The sequence below is a fragment of the Dipodomys merriami genome, unplaced genomic scaffold (assembly GCF_024711535.1).
Source record: "Dipodomys merriami isolate MVZ:Mamm:240054 unplaced genomic scaffold, mDipMer1.0.p SCAF_14, whole genome shotgun sequence".
Lineage (NCBI taxonomy): Eukaryota > Metazoa > Chordata > Mammalia > Rodentia > Heteromyidae > Dipodomys > Dipodomys merriami.
The window spans coordinates 38471633-38484027 of NW_027202715.1; the positions used below are offsets into that span (position 1 = coordinate 38471633).

The window sequence follows — 12395 nt, forward strand, 5'->3', positions numbered from 1 at the left end:
CATTTCTAGGAGCTGGGGGAAGGGTGGAACCAAATTGAGACCAGTCCCTCTGAGCTTCACTGTCAACACAAAAAGGACCACAGCACTTTGCTGATGTTTACTTACCAGTGTCCAGCATTGGCTGTTTTCTAATAAGGCTAAGTGTGGAAATTGGAAACAATTTGAATTTAGTCATTTGAACTAGATCTACCAAGTAAAATCCTGTTGCTTTTACCTGAAACACAACATGTCAGTTTCCCAAAGCTATTTACAGGTGGAATAATGTTTCAAGATATTATACATTCTAACTGAACATCATGATGATTTAGAAAAATTTTTAAATCAGGTTTTTTTTTAATTTTTGCTTCTGATGTAGCTAATTGGCTTGAATCAATCTGTATTTTCTCAAAGCTGAAGTTACTGCCTGGCTGTAGTTCACTCTTTTAAACAGACAAACCCTTTCACTTGTCACATAGAAAAGAAAAAGACAAAGGATGACAGCATTTAATTCCCCAGTATAGTGATCCAACTCATAGGAAGAAAATAGTATTCAATTTAATATTTTTGGAAAAGTTATTTCTTGAAATTGTTTCCTGAAATACCATTTTACATTGTATGATAGAAGTCACATTTCTGTGAGTCCAAAAGAGGCTCTTCATGGGAAAGATGGTGAGTGTGAATTTTCAGTAATAAAACTTGACCACAGCAATAGCTGGATCTGAAAGAGCTCTGCGGGTATAAGAAGTGGAAGGACCATCTGAGTCGTTCCCCTTTTATGAGCATGCCCGGATGTGTCCACTTACACCTCCCTGTCTAGCACCACTTCCTGAGAAGAGTCTGGTTTCCTGCATGTGATCAAGCCCTGCGCAACTATCTAGCATGTTTTTCATTTAAAACAAAACAGGGTTTTAGTTACTCCTCTCTGGACAATTCAGATTAAATGAAAACAAAAGCCACATTTTTATAATAAAGAATTTGAAAATTATGAATGTACATGCCTATACATTCCTATACATTCTTTTTTGTATCAGATCTTGAATAAGAAATAGAATAAAATGAACACGCAGAAGGACTACCAGGTTTTAAACTACTTTTGATGGCTTATATTAAAAAAAAGGAAACTGATTGTAATTGATTAGTGTTACATGTTACAGCACAGTTGTCTGCCATAGTGTTAACACAAGGGTTTTTGTATTAATGCTGTGTGCTACCCAAGCCTGCCAAAATGTAATTACACAATCACTATTCTGCTGTTGCCATCACAAAAGTAAGAGCTAAGAGCTCTTAGGGCACAATTTTTTCAGTAAATACAAGTATGAAAAATGAAATAAGATTATGAAAGACTTGACTATATTCTGGAAATGCAAACGTGGAAAAATGTATACCCTACTGCTTAGTGATCATAAGGAGTTAGGAAATATTTTCTTTAGGAGAAGGAAGGAACAATTATAGTTCCATCAAGCTAGTTCCCAATTAGGACCTTTGAAGTTTCTAGTCCATCTTTGTGGATGTTTCTATTCTTTCTCACCTTTTTTCTTATCATCCAGGTCTTATCACCAATGTCACCTATCCTGACATTTTTCTTAGTCTAATTCCCTTTTCCCCATCCCTAGCTCTGCTGCACTTGCTTTATAACATTCCTTGGCTTTAATTTTTTCTTAGCCCTTATCATGATCTGAAATCACTTGCTCATGTACTACTTTTCTGGTTTATCTGTCTCCCTAACTGAATTGTAAACTCATGGCCCATGATACTTTAAGTTCTCATAGACTCTAAGTTCTCATAGACTCTATTTACCCATTGTGGAAACAAATCACTGGTGAGAACAGGATGTTATACTGATGATAAATTAGGTCCATCCCTAAGCTTGGGGGGAAATCAGATGTCTGAACAAAATGGAAGTCATTTTGGAAGGCAGAGGGGGAAAGGGCACAAATGTTGTATATTTCATTGGCCCTTCTTCATTTGGGAGCAATAGATAACATATCACTAAAATGACTTTTCCTTTTTTGTTCTATTTTGCTAGTCCTGAGGCTTTTACTCAGGGTCTGGGCAATTGTCCCTAAGCTTCTTTTGCTCAAGGCTAGCACTCTATCACTTGAGCCACAGCACCACTTCTGGCTTCTTCTGTGTATGTGGTACTGAGGAATTGACCCCAGGGCTTCATGCATGCGAGGCAAGTATTCTACCACTAAGCCACATTCCCAGCCTGGTAATAAGACATTTTATCCTCATGTTTTTATTATTCGATCTGCTAGTAAAGACTGCTTCAAGATTCTGGGGATTGATGATAACTGGAGACTTAAACAATTATAGTCTTCTGAATAAATTGCAAGCTTTTGCTTAAGAGCATGAGGAAAAATCCATAATTTCATCATCTGCCCTTAGCCAGGTACTGCAGACCAGGAAAAATTGGAGGAGAGACTTGGGGGTCCTCTTTCAGCTGCTTTAATCCCATCCTGTGTACTTAGTGAAGACTATTCTGAAGAACCCATCTAGTTTCTATATGCTTCTTGCTTATGTTATCCTATCTTTCTTCCTCAAAACTTAAGAAGTTTGAGGGGCTGGGGGTTTAGCTCAGGGGAAGAGCTCCTGCCTGGCGAGAGCAAGGCCCTGAGTTTGGTCCTCAGCTCTGGAAAAAGAAAAAAGAAAAAAAACTTAAGAAGTTTGAGGATAATTTGGGAGGTGAATGAGGAAGAGTTTAAGATGTCAGAGTGGCAAGAATGGTGTAACCACTCAATTTCCTGTTTACTTTCTCTCTATGATCTGTTTCAATCAAGCTAACTTCTCAATAGTTCTCTCCAGGAGTTTTTCTTTCCCTTGACAGGGTGGGACTAAGGGCAGAAAAGATAATATAAATGATGTCCTGAAATAGTCATAGTTCCTCAGGTTCTACTCCATTACCAATAGTTTACTAACATGTAAGGGTGGTTGAAATGCAAAAGGTATTATCAAGTCAGAAAATGTCATGGAGTAGTAGGATTTGGTGTTTTATGAATATACCTGATACTTTTAAGAATATTAAATATTCTATGGTAAGTTTTTTTTTAAATGAGGTTAATCCTGGTTGTTGTGTTACTTGTATTTTTGATAGATTTACATTACCTACTAAACAAATGCCCAATTTGAGAGACTTCCCTCTTGTTCCATATCTGATCAGTGGCCTAATTTTGTCCATTCTCCGATGTAAAACTGACACAGTCTTGACCTTTATCACAGTATGAACAAATCCTTTTGTTCTTGAGTGATTTCCAGATTACTTTGTAAGTGCCCCACAGATAAAGATTGGTTGAAAAGTGTTTCTGGTGTCTCCAAATAGCTATCACAAAACCAGACATAAAAGTGAGGAAAGTCATTGTTTATCGATTTCCTGTTGATTATTTGTCTTTTGATTTTGGTTTTAGATTCTGAATTGAAGAAATTTTGCTCCAAAAACATCCTGGTCATCCTTGGTTTCTCCTCTATCATAGCTGTGATAGCGTTGATTGCTGTGGGGATGACCCAGAACAAACCATTGCCAGAAAATGTTAAGGCAAGTCAAATCCTATGTGCCCTCAAGTAGCCTCCCTTCTACTTTCATGTTTTAAAAACTCTAGATTCCATAATGAGAACACATGCAATATTTATGCTTCTGAATCTGGCTTATTTCACCTACCATGATCTTCAGTGCCAACCATTTTCACTCCATTGTAAACATACCAATTTAAAATGTCATTGAAATGACAATAAACCTGTCTTTAAGTGCTCAGATGATGCCAATATACTAATGAGCACATATGGACATGTGGGTAGTGATATACCCAGATGTTATCCTGACTAGGAGGTTATGGCACATATGTATAGAAATATATTCTCTTGTTTCTGTAAGAGTAGAAAGATGCATGTGTATGCCAGACTTGTGAAACTTTTCCCACACACTCAAATCACTTGCTGTGTAGACAGAGCCATGGGGTTATATTGATGTCCTTTTGTCACACAAGTTCAACCCAGTGGGCTATGTACAGCCTTGTCAGAACAGAGCTGATTCTGTTACATTGTCCGTGTTCTCTTTCCATTCGCTGTTGAGTGCTTTTGGTTCTCTTGGCAAAACTTCACTCACAATGGAAGCCTCATGACATCTTGGTTTTGCTATTTGTTTATCAGCTCCAAAAGCACACCATTGCTTTCTTGATTTGACCTTTTTGCATGTTTGGTATTGCATCATTGGAAAGCAGGCCTGCCTAGAAGGCAAAACCCATGACACACTTGAGCTCTGTGTTCCCAGTGAATACTGTGGTCGTGGGTGGCTTTCCTTCATTCATCAAGTCTGTTCTGTGTTGTTAAGTTGCCCTGGCAAAATGGAACAGGGTCTTCAGTGTGAGTGCATGAAGAGCAGCCATAGGTGTTAAAGTGAATCTTTATAGCAATATCACCAACTTATTTTACAAAGGTAACTTTATATGTGAAAAGTAGTCATTTGTCAAAGTTACACTTTAATTTTAGTAAGATTTCTGAATTTTTTTATATTGGAATGAACTATTGGATACTACAGACACAGAACATTTCCATTACTGCAGAAAGTTCTATTGGACATTGTTGCTCTCCAGTATTGTTAAAAATATCTCTGAAGTAATTCAAAACTAAATTGAATGACTAATCCATATCATGAAAAAGTTTACAAAATCTAAAATAAGGGACAAAAATGGAAACTTCTTTATTGTTAAGGTTTGTAAATTAGTACCCTGATCATCCTACATATCATGGGGATGAATGTAGAGCTGTTACTCAGGGGCTCTGTTTCAGGGGGTAGTTCCAGAACTTCTCCTATAGATAGTGAAATCTGCGGATGCTCAGGGGCCTTATATAACATGGGGTATCATCTGCATAGTACCTATTTATTCTAGTGCCTTATGTGGAACAGACCCATTCACCAAAGCCTATTCTACTGTGTCCTGTGCATGAAAGCAGAGCCTTTATGTCCTAAACAACCCCAACTGGCCTCACCTCCTAACATGATTGCATTGGGGATTAAGTTTTCAACATGTGAGTATTGGAAGAGGAAGCATTCAAACCATAGTCTTACCACTACTTTATACTAGACTGTAAATTCTAACCTGTTAGGATGGGATTAGGAATCATACAGTTCTACTCTTTCCCATTCATTCATTCCTTCTTTGTGCCTAAGTAGACCTACCCTCAGATAGCTTACACTCTTAACAGAGAATATAGAATATGGAACTTAAATAGTCATTATAATATATAATTACACCATGTAGTCAGTTATTTCCTTAGAGGAAAAATATAGGCATTCTAATGAACTCCTCATGTGAAGGGATTAGAGAAGTCCAGGATCCCAGGAAAAGGAGTTTCTAGGCAAAGGCCTAGAACAGAAGCTTTGTGACCTGATAATTGAAAACAGCCTATGCCACTGGAGTTGTTTTCTGAATGAAGAGACTCATATGAGAAGGTTAAATGCCCTACCTCTTGCAGAGACATAAGCAGGCCACCTGACATTCCAGTTTTCTCTTTCTCCACATCTAAGAGACCTATCCTGAAGGCTGGCACTCTGACATTCATGCAGGTAGAATTACCTCCATCCTAGGGGGCATCTGCCCTGAGTCCATATATACTCCATATAAGAGCCTGTATCTCCAGTCTTCACAAGGGCCCCTGCACTTGTGGGCACTCCTGCCAAGAAAGATCATTTCTACTGTTCTCTCTTCCAGACCACGTCCTTTCCTGCGGCATAGCTTGTGGAGCTCTATTATGGTCAGTAAAATCACATGTACCATTCCGAACTAGCTTAGGACAAAATTGCATGTACTGTAAGATGACAGTATTTTTAAAAGACTACAAGAAAATATATAAAAAATAGCTTAGTATTTTATTAATAATAAAATGCCCAGGTAGAATCTTAAACATCATTCCCCCTCTATCTTTTGTGTAATGTTTAATAAACTTTTAGCTCTTAAAATACAAAATCATATTGCAATGATAATATTAAGGGAATATCAGATCTCTTCCCACACTTGAATCTTAATCTTTGATTTTTCTTTAATATGAAGGGCATATCACTTTTCAAAACGCTTTAAAATGAGGTACAGAGAAACACTGGGTTTCTTCATTGCAGCCTTCTCTAAGGTATTCACTAGGTAGTGGATGGTAAATCCAGAAAGCAGTAAAAGCAGGGACATCTCCCAAATAACAACTGCTGCTCCTCCTCCTCCTACTACTTCTCATCTTCCTCCCTCCTTTTTCTTCCTCCTACTTCTTCTTTCAGTACTTGAGTCTGAATTCAGAGAATTGTTCTGCTCTACCATGTAGTTGACTCACACCATCAGCTTCCCTCCCCCACATATTTTGCTTTATTTTTTCAGATAAAATTTCTTGTTTTTGCCTAAGCCAACTTCTGACCAAAATCCTCCTGTCATAGATGAAATTACATGTGTACTCTACTACACTTTGCTTATTGGTTGAGATGGGATCTTGCTAACGTTTCGCCTGGGATGTCCTCAAACCATGATCCCTCTGTATCTTTCCTCCCAAGTAGTTAAGATTTTCAACTCCCCCACCTTTTTGGATGGTTTATTTTTTGCTTTCTGGAACCTCTGCTGGAAGAATGCTGTGGTGCTGGAAAGAGAACAAAAGAATAGGCTCTCTGGGCTTTAGGTGCACTTTGTAGCCATGGAAGGCAGACTCTTCAATCAAACTAAAAACTTAAAAAAAAAAGTCTATGACACAGTTAAACAGATTAGCTTTCTGGTATGTTGTCACAGAAGGAGAAATGTCCTAATTCTTGCACTGAAAGGCCCTCTACTTCCTTCCTAGATACTTGCACACAAAATATAGCAAACTTTCTGCTACCTCAGTGTCTGAGTGAGGCCCAGTAAAGCAGGCTGATGGAAGCAGGGCTGGTTCCTTGGCTCTGCTGGAAGGGTGGCTTTCATGGCAACAAAGCAATAGAACAAAGTTAGAATAGAACGTCCTGGTTCCAGATAAAGGCTGCATGCTGCTGCCGACTTGCTTTTATTGTAGCTACTGTGGTTGAAACAGTTTCTGGCAGGAAGAATTCAGGGGTGGCACTAGGGAACAATAGAGTTTTCTACTGGGTAACCCTGAAGGCTGTTCCTGCATCCTGGGAGCTTTCCCACTGATCCAGAGGCTGCACACCTCCATCAGCATCTCTCACTGCCCACAGTAGCACCACATCTGCCATTTCTTGGATTCCTTCCATTGCAAGCTAGCTGCAGAGCAGTCCAGCTTACTTCTTTGCTGTGCCCAAAGCAAATATGGAGGTCATTTTCTTTCCAAGGGTATGGTGCCAGTTACTAGAGAGTTACTTGATGTGCTGTGCACATCAAGACAAGGAATGCTGGGAGGTTATGGAGGGTCAAAGGTCCTCAGGAGCTCTGCACAGTGATACTTCCTGGGTGTTAAACGTGAAATGTGCACACTACCTTTAGCTGTTACTACTAATGGTCAAGGGAGGTCTCTTAAGTCTTCTTGTCTTTTCTCCCTGGAGGTTATTAGGTCTTATTAAATTATAAGAGGGGTTATTGGGACTTATTAGATTATAAGACAATGTATGTCACCTATATCACAATATTTATCATAATATACATATATAGAATAGGCAAATTAAGTATTTTCTGGTGACAGATCACACTTTGAAGTATGTAGCTCAAATGTACAGCCAAGTGTGTCAGTTGACTCACATTTCAGAAGTGCCTCTTCTTTTGCTTGCCTTTTGTTCTCCCCCCACTTCCCTCATGTTTTCTTTTTTTTTTTTTGGGTCCGGTCATGGGGCCTGAACTCTGGGCCTGGGTGCTGTCCCTCAGCTCTTCAGCTCAAGGCTAGCGCTCTACCACTTGAGCCACAGCGCCACTTCCGGCTTTTTTCTTTTTGATTATGTGGTGCTGAGGAATCGAACCCAGGGCCTCTGGCATGCAAGGCAAGCACTCTACCAATGAGCCACCTTCCCAGCCCCCCCTCATGTTTTCTCTACTATAGAGATGATTAAAAATGGCATATGCCACCAAATTATCACAAGCCCATGCAAATGCCATTAATCAACCATAGCATTTTCCTTCAAATAAGCTCAAGAATATAAGCAAATACATATGATTTGATTTAAAAAATGAGCACTTGGACAATCTATTCCTGGTAGATATTCAAAGAAGACCTAAAGATATTTCCACTAAATGAAATGTACAAGAATATTCCTGACAGCTATATTCACAATAGCCCCAATTAGAAACAACCCAAAAGTACATCAACAGTAAACTGGGAAGAATACAGTGCATGCATATAATGAGATACTCACAGCAATGGAAAAGGATGAGCCATATAGTTCATAGGCATAGAATGAAAGAAATGAGACTTAAAGGAGTCACACCCCAAGAGTCCGCTTTTTTGCAGTTCAGAAACAGGCAAAACTCATCCATGGTGATAGAAATCAACATGGTAGTTACTTTTGGGGTATCAGTAAGCCTGGTGGAGGCTAGAAACATGTTCCAAAGAGCACCAATTCTAAAACCCTTGCCTAGCCCTTGCTGTTGTGTTTCTGGGTACTAGGTTTTCAACATGAGGTCTTGAGTCTGACCCTGATTCACATATATACTAGATATACTAGCGTATATCTTGCATGAATTAACCTTTTTGTAGCTCCTCACTTATACAGAAAGGATAAAGATAGCATCTACTTTTTTGTATGTTTTTTATTGTAAAAATACTGTAGAGGGGTTACAGTTACATGAGCAAGATAATGAGTGTATGTCCTATTGAGCATTGTTGCCTTCTCCTTTGTTTTCCCCCTACCATCCCTTCCGTCCCACCTCCACAACTACCCACCCCCCACCCCTGAAGTTGTAAAGTTCATTTTCAACATAGTGTAGCATCTACTTTATAACTGTTCTTCATGCCATTTCTCTCTTCTCCTTCCTTCTGAGTCCTTTGATCTCCTCCACTCTTACAGATCTGAAAACACAACATTTACATATCCTTCCAAATATACTGAATACATTTTAAAGTTATATTTTAATTTAAAAGCAAATATACTTAGAATTTTCTATCTCTCTTTAACATAACTTCAGTCCTGTTCAGGGTAAGAGGACTAGTGGAAGTGGGTAGGACAGAGCGAGAAGGATGATTAATACAACCCAAATACTATATGTACATGTGTGAAATGTTACAGTGGAACTTGTTGGTTGGATAGAGAAACAAGGGATAAGGAGAGTGACAGAAGTGGTAAGCAATGCCTTGCATGCATGAGGCCCTGGGTTCGATTCCTCAGCACCACATAAGCAGAAAAAAAAGCCGGAAGTAGCGCTGTGGCTCAAGCGGTAGAGTGCTAGCCTTGAGCTGAAGAGCTGAGGGACAGCGCCCAGGCCCAGAGTTGAGGCCCCATGACCGGACCCCCCCCAAAAAAAACACCAAAAAAGAAGTGGTAAGCAAACCATGATACATTGTATGTATAAATGAACATGTCAAAATGAAATGCTTTTGTACAACTACTTGACACTAGTAAACAAAAACCCCAAACTCTCACAATTCTATGCTTGCTCACTGAAGATATTTATATGCCTACATGGCCCTCAGTGGATTAACTTAGTGGTCCCCAAACTTGTCTGCACATTACAATTATATGGAAGAATTCCAAAGCTGAGGCCATATTACATCACAGGGATGGAATATTGGCTTCAGCCTCTGAAGCTCTCCAGGTGATTCCGTTATGTAGACAAGTTTGAGAACTACTGAATTAGTTGCTTTCTGTTCTTTCCACGAATGTCTCAACTATTTCGGTGGAGTCTCTGAATCTTCGCTGAAGGTTACAGTCCCTTAGGAAGCCTCTATATCCCTGCTGCTCAGGCCTCACCCTGAACATCTCTAGTGTGTAGCCGGAATTAAGAACCCTGTTCTCCAGGGATGCAGGTCCTGGGAGATCTTATGACTAGAGTGACTCCAGTTCCAAACTGACCAATGCTCTTCAATTAGAATGCCTCCCCAGTGGCATTCCCTTTCTTTTTCAAGCTGAATATGGAGAAGAATGATGTGATACTGATAAGAGTTTTCTTCTGTCCTCAGTATGGGATTGTGCTGGATGCAGGCTCTTCTCACACAAACTTGTACATCTATAAATGGGCAGCTGAAAAGGAGAATGACACAGGAGTGGTGCGCCAGATAGAAGAATGTAAAGTGAAAGGTAAGATGGGAAGAGGAGGGGTAGACAGAGATTGGGACAACACAAGAGATATTTGGCAAGTAGAACACAAGAGAAAAGGGAGTTCCAGGGACAGGAAGTCAAGTGAGGATCACAGTGTATTTGCTATGTCATTATCATTATAAAATAATATTGAAATCAGTCCTTGATGATGAAGTCCTTGAAGAATAGGCAAATTAAAAACAGTTATATAGTGGGGAGACTGAAGGTGTATGTAAGTGATAAATACCTATTTAGTATGTATGAGGAACTGGGTTTGATCCTCAGCAACCTGTTCCCCCATACATATACAATAATTGAGTAACTAACTCGCATCCACATTTATGTAATGCACTGATTAGGAATTGAATTCAGTTCACCCTCATAATCTCCTACTGAGGTTTGTATTCCTATTTTTTAAAGATGAAGGTACCAAAATTGAAAGGTTACATCACTTGGTTAACTTAATAAGTGATAAAGTTTTAGTTTAAAACAAGGCATGCCCAACTTAAAACCCATATCTGGGCCAGCAGGTCTCAGAAATGGCATCAGAACCACTGGGATTTAAAAACACAAATATTTTAAATTTCTGAGTTCACAGATTTGAGGGAGAAGACTGAAAACTTGTATTCCTAACACATTCCCAGGTAATACTAATGCTGCCAAATCCATAGAACTGCTCCTGTCCTCATCTTTGTACTCTAATCTGAAGCTTGGTGAAGTTTTCAAACATCTTCACACTCTCTATAAGCAAGAATGAGCAGATCACTGATGCTTAGGGATGGGATCTTGTTTTGCAGGAAAGAAACCAAAAATCTGGAAGACTACTGCCTTGTAAGTAGCACCAGAACCAAGCGAAGCATATAGGTTTCCTAACTATATTCCAGGCTTCTCACTAATTTGAACCATTGCATTATATCCTGATTGTTTTCCCAGACAATTTTCTTTTCAATTTATAATCCATGGAGGGTTATTGACACTTTGGTTCTCGCCACTCCCCTCCATCAGTACCCCAACTGCACCACTTACATCAACATAAGGTATAATCACTTTAACCTTTGTCTCCCTTCACCTTTTGAGGGAGGAACCTACTGTTTATTTTCAGTCAGACAGTTAATCCAGATCTCAGAAAGAATTGACTTTTAGTCTAACGGTCTGTGAAGTCTACCCCAATTTTATAACTTAATAGTAGAGAGGAGACAAGAGAAAAAATCTTCGAAAGAGAAGGATGATGTTCTTGAAACTCTGCCTTATCAACAGGGAGAAAGCACTTGACTTTCTTAAGGTTTCCGTGCTTTATTTCATTGGCCTTTTTAAAATTGATTATCTTCTAATTTTAGAACTCTTCTTTCATCCATTAGATGTCTCTCCTCTGAGACTCAGACCATGTGTACATGAGTGTTCAGACTAATGAAGACAATAGCTTCCCCCCTCAAGAAAAATTGAATACTTAAAGCCAGATTTTCTGAATCAAAACACATGCTTAGAGATAATTTCCTCATTATGATTAATCTGTGAGCAGATAATTATCTGTAAAGGAAACCCTCACCATGAAGCATTAATCATGTGATATTTATCTTAGTGTGAGAGAAAAATGTTGAGTGCTGACTTCAAAAAGCTTGCAGAATCTTGGCTCCAACCTTTCCCTAGCAACAGTTAGTTTTGCTCTAAAATTGGAATAACAGTCCTATTAGGAAAGCAGGAGATTGGAGTGGAAAAAGTCACTAAGGAGGCATGGCTTCAAATCATGTTTCTTCTAACAGAGAAAAAAAAAAACTCCACCTCAGAAATTTTAGGGCACAAGTCATGATTACAAAGCTTGTTAGCAACACTTCTGTCTTTTCAGTCTGATGCCCTGAGGAGTCCACTCATTTTGTAACTTATTAAGTAAGCAGGAAGATAAAAGAAAAGCCTATCCAGAAGTCTGATATTCTAAGACTCTGGTCTCATCAATTTGGAGACAATAATAGCTGGTGCTTATTTTAATTTTTGTTCTAAATATAATCTTTGCTTAAATCTTCTAGTAACTAGTCTTATAAATTAAAAATTTGTGGAAGAATCACCCAAAAGTAATTAATAGAGTGGCTATTGATCTATATGAAAATCTGAGGAACTGTTACACAGTTAAATATAAAATTGTGCCATCTAGTGGAAAAATTACTGAACACCAGACAGACCTAATCCAAAATTTGAAAATTAATACCAATGTTAGGACCAGTGACTTAACTCTCTAAGTACC

At 38.8% G+C, this 12395-nt stretch overlaps 1 protein-coding gene across 5 annotated transcripts in view; it reads left to right on the plus strand.

Moving 5' to 3' along the window:
* LOC138826167 (ectonucleoside triphosphate diphosphohydrolase 1-like) overlaps window positions 1–12395 on the plus strand; it is a 96326-nt gene that overhangs the window by 63105 nt on the left and 20826 nt on the right. For 4 of the 5 annotated variants that reach the window (XM_070021306.1, XM_070021302.1, XM_070021303.1 and 1 more), the window contains 2 exons: window positions 3384–3511; window positions 10042–10159. In XM_070021306.1, the coding sequence (XP_069877407.1) occupies window positions 3384–3511; window positions 10042–10159 (246 nt within the window). Of the gene's footprint in view, window positions 1–3383; window positions 3512–5688; window positions 5728–10041; window positions 10160–12395 lie in introns of those variants that run through there. The other variant, XM_070021305.1, reaches the window with a different exon arrangement.